The 4005-nt window shown below is 45.6% G+C and overlaps 2 protein-coding genes and 2 non-coding genes across 4 annotated transcripts in view; 2 read left to right on the top strand and 2 right to left on the bottom strand.

Moving 5' to 3' along the window:
* Window positions 1–1587, bottom strand: LOC123981522. Its single transcript, XM_046066436.1, has 3 exons — window positions 1399–1587; window positions 534–1295; window positions 1–424 (listed from the first exon to the last, which is right to left on the bottom strand). Exons 1-3 carry the CDS (start codon window positions 1585–1587, stop codon window positions 293–295), a joined length of 1083 nt encoding a protein of 360 aa, XP_045922392.1. The 3' UTR covers window positions 1–292.
* Window positions 1588–3070: 1483 nt separating this feature from the next.
* Window positions 3071–4005, top strand: part of trim55b (tripartite motif containing 55b) — a 7457-nt gene continuing 6522 nt past the window's right edge. The window contains exon 1 of the mRNA XM_046068082.1: window positions 3071–3084. The gene's annotated coding sequence lies outside the window, so the exon portion shown is untranslated. The remainder of the gene's footprint in view (window positions 3085–4005) is intronic.
* trnay-gua lies at window positions 3345–3435 on the bottom strand. Its single transcript is given in 2 exon segments — window positions 3345–3380; window positions 3399–3435. It is a non-coding gene; the product is annotated as a tRNA-Tyr (tRNA).
* On the top strand, window positions 3909–3981 carry trnaa-agc. Its single transcript has one exon. It is a non-coding gene; the product is annotated as a tRNA-Ala (tRNA).

Here is a 4005-nt window from a genome sequence, read left to right as displayed (position 1 = left end):
TTTCAGGAGCCAATCTAAATGGTGAGCATTTAAGCAGTCCTTTCGTGTTGTTACTGAATATGTAATCAACCTTTTAAAGACTACTAATTAATACTGAATGAAGTTGTGTGCCCACAGCTTCACAAAGTAATAAGAAAACATAATTTGTAGTAGATTATAGGAAAAAGATAAGTAAGTCAGTAAGTCTGCTATATTTAACACAGATTTACAAATAATCACAAAATTTACAGTTAAGAGTAGGATATAAATGTAGATATTTTTTCACTAATGTTTTAATTGTTATTCTATATTTCTAAGACAGAATTCTCACCTGTAAGGTGTTAACTTGATGCACGCTTACAGTGTCTTTACAGCTGTCGTTCCCATCCTGTGGTATGTCTTCCCTGGATGGACCACAGTTGAAACAGAAAAAGAGAGAGGGGGGCTGGAGAATGACATTCATTTTCAGTGATAACATCTGTTTAAAATGTTTAAATATGACTCACTGACTCTGATGTGCCTGTGTGAAAGGCATTGTGTGAGTGTGGCCTTACAGGTTTTTTTTTAGTCGCTATGGTACAACGCTCAGGTGGGTGGCCAGAGGGCAAGGAAAGGGGGCGACAGAGTTCGGGAGGTCGTACAAGCAGGCCAAGGGGACAAAACAGTTCTGGGAGCCGTCCCAGAGGGCGACCCGACAGGCCGAGCAAATCAGGGGGAAAACACAGTTCAGGAGGCCGTCCCAGGTGGCCAGAGGTGAACAAAAGTTCAGGAGGCAGACCCGGAGGTCGACTGAGCAGACCAGGAGGGCAAAACAGTTCAGGGCAGAACAGGGGGGCCACAGAGTTCAAGGGGTTGGCAGGTCGGCCAATAGTGAGGCAGCAAACCCACTGGGGGCCGAGCAGGAGGCCGACGGCAAGACCTCTCCGGAGGTCGGCACCCAAAGCTTGGGTGCTCTGGAGGCACAGCTGGGCTGAGGACCACCGGCGGAGCACTAGGAGCGCTAGCGGGCCGGGAATCAGGCAGGTCTGATGTGGAGCTAGCGGCGCTAGCGGGCCGGGAATCAGGCAGGTCTGATGTGGAGCTAGCGGCGCTAGCGGGCCGGGAATCAGGCAGGTCTGATGTGGAGCTAGCGGCGCTAGCGGGCCGGGAATCAGGCAGGCCTGATGTGGAGCTAGCGGCGCTAGCGGGCCGGGAATCAGGCAGGCCTGATGTGGAGCTAGCGGTTCTAGCAAGCCGGGGGACAGGTTGGTTGCCGACGGGTCGCTGATGGTGACCTGGTCACCTCCGATGACCACCACGGGAACCCGAAAAGATGGCTAGGCGACTCCCTTCAAAGGACGACTCCGGGGGAAAGCCTAGCCTCCAGGCTATCAGGCCATAGGCTAGGGGATCAGCTGAGGTGTGGAGGAAGTCACAAACCCACCCAGGGAGAGAGTCTGCTGCTCCTGGCTGAGCAGCCAGGCTCTCCCAGGCAAGGGACACGATAGCTGCCTTATGACTAACATGACTAGCCCCATACCACATATTCCTCAGCATCAGAAGCTCCCTCAGCACGTCAGTCTGTTCCTCAGTTAGAGTGTCTGCTGGTCTCTTAATTGGTCCGATCATTCTGTCACGATCGTGGTGTGGAGGCAGGTTGGAGGACCCAAACGCAGGACACACAGCGGAGCAGGTATAGTTCAACAAAGGGTTTTAATATAACCAAAAGCAAGCACACTTACAGGTGAGTGGCTGAATAACAGAAATCCAAAAGTACAGGGAGACAAGACAAGCAAGGCTGGTTACAGGCAGGCAGAGAGTACACACACAACAGACTGGGGGGTAACATGAACAATGACCAGACAAAGACAAGACAGAAACACCAGGTATATATACACAGGGACTAACGAGCAGGGCGGGAGCAACACAGGTGAAAGACATGAGGCACAGGTAGGGAGAGAGAGAGAGAGAGAGAGAGCAGGGGAAAACAGAGACAGACATGCAGAGCGATCACTGGGGTAACAGACATGACAAGGATTACCGAACACTAGACGAAAGACAAGACAGACTCCCAAAACCCAACAGACCAAAATAACACTAACTGAACACAAAAGTGCAACACAAAGGATGGCCAACCGGCAGAGCGTGACAGACATATCTTAAAATGTAACAATCACCTTAAAACCCCACAAGAATAATGACATTTAATGGATAGTGAACAGCTCAATAACTGAAAACCTGAGTAATGGTGCTACTACGTGAGGCAGAAGCTCTGATGGTTTAAAGGGTCATCCATTAATCGTAGTTTGATCCTGGGCTCCTCCTGTCTTTATCCATGAGCACTGACCCCAGATTGCTTCTGATGTGTGTAGAGAACATTTTTAAGTCGCTTTGGACAAAACTGCCAGCCAAATCAGTGTTATTTCAATCAATACTAACCATGCTGTGCAATAAAACACCCTTGATCTTTGCAGTTTCTTTCTCCAGAAATCAAGCTTTCAAATACCCTACCAACAATCCTGGGAACCCCAAAAAGTTTCAAGGATCATAACTATGCCATCCGATGTATGTACAGACTCCACCATCAGAAGAAATCTTTGAGGAGAAATCTACAACCAGCTCCCTGCATAAGTTGCAGCTGAACAGTATGGGCAGAAAAATGTCAACGCCTCCTCTATGCTCTCTAGTTGGTGGGCAAACAACATATTTTTCAGGTAACAATACATTTTTGGTTTCATCACTAGTACAAATCATAAAACAACAAAGACATAAAACAATCACCGTGAAACTCCCTCTTGAACAGAGTGCGCGCAGGTGTGGTCTTTTTCATTTAACATGCATATCAACAATGCAGAACATTTATGCTTACTGATGAGACCTCCACAGTAGTCAAAGTGGTGCTGAACATTTGTAATGTAACCTTCTTGTGTAAGAGTGAAAAACTGGGATCTTTTCACCAAAATATCTACTCATTGTCATTGTTTCAGGGTTCAGAGGACAGAAGATTGTTGTGGCTATTAGTAATCAGGATGTTTACAGCTCCTTCTCAAAATCTATAATCAGAAGAACAAAAAAATAGCAATATGTTAGAAACTAGATTTCCACGTCTTCCAAACAAGATAGTTCATATTTGCATTTAGTGTCACACACATAGAAGTTGCTTTACAGTTATTTGTAATACTTTCATTATTTTCATTATCATATTTTATTATTTTTATTGAAGTCACTTTCAGCCAATGAACACTCAATACTGCGAGTTGAGGAATGAGGCTCTAAAGAAAGACACACTCCTGGTTTATTTGTGAAGAAGTAATTAGGAAAACCGATATAATTACAGTTCAGGGCGTTTTCTAATTACGCTGCCATTGGACAAAAAAAATGATCCCTCCTTCGAGCCGGATTCGAACCAGCGACCTAAGGATATCCATGTCATGTTTCCACTACAGTCCTCCGCTCTACCAACTGAGCTATCGAAGGGAGCTGCTTTTCCATGTCGTACACTATTGTTTTATTAGGGTCTGACGTTACAAGTAAATAGTCCAATTATATAATAATGGGCTGTGGATAAGTTACATCCTTAACAATGCATACAAGGTAACTTTATGTACAGAAGCGGACGAATGCAGTTTCGCTCTAGTTTGTGCAAAGTCGAGTCCCTCTAGCTGAAATTATTTTGACTTGGACCCAAAGAGTCGCGGTCATCCTGATCCAGTGGCTTTCATGTAATGTTACAGATACGTTAAACGAGCAGATACAGTTAACTTACGTGCTAGTTGACGTTAGCTAGTGTCCTACTATCTTTCCGTAAAACGCTACACTACCGTGATATTTATACGAGGTACTGCAGCGTCAACATCAAGAAACCCTACATTCCTATGATATTCCAGGTGAAGGATGACGTCTGCCATATTCACTTTCAAATAATTATGAAATCTCCACAACTGCATCGAGGGGAATTAGCTCAAATGGTAGAGCGCTCGCTTAGCATGCGAGAGGTAGCGGGATCGATGCCCGCATTCTCCAATGAATGTTTTACGAATAGTCGCC

Source organism: Micropterus dolomieu, linkage group LG01 (assembly GCF_021292245.1).
Source record: "Micropterus dolomieu isolate WLL.071019.BEF.003 ecotype Adirondacks linkage group LG01, ASM2129224v1, whole genome shotgun sequence".
NCBI lineage: Eukaryota > Metazoa > Chordata > Actinopteri > Centrarchiformes > Centrarchidae > Micropterus > Micropterus dolomieu.
Note: the sequence above shows the minus strand (reverse complement) of the source record. Positions and strands in the feature narration are given on the sequence as shown.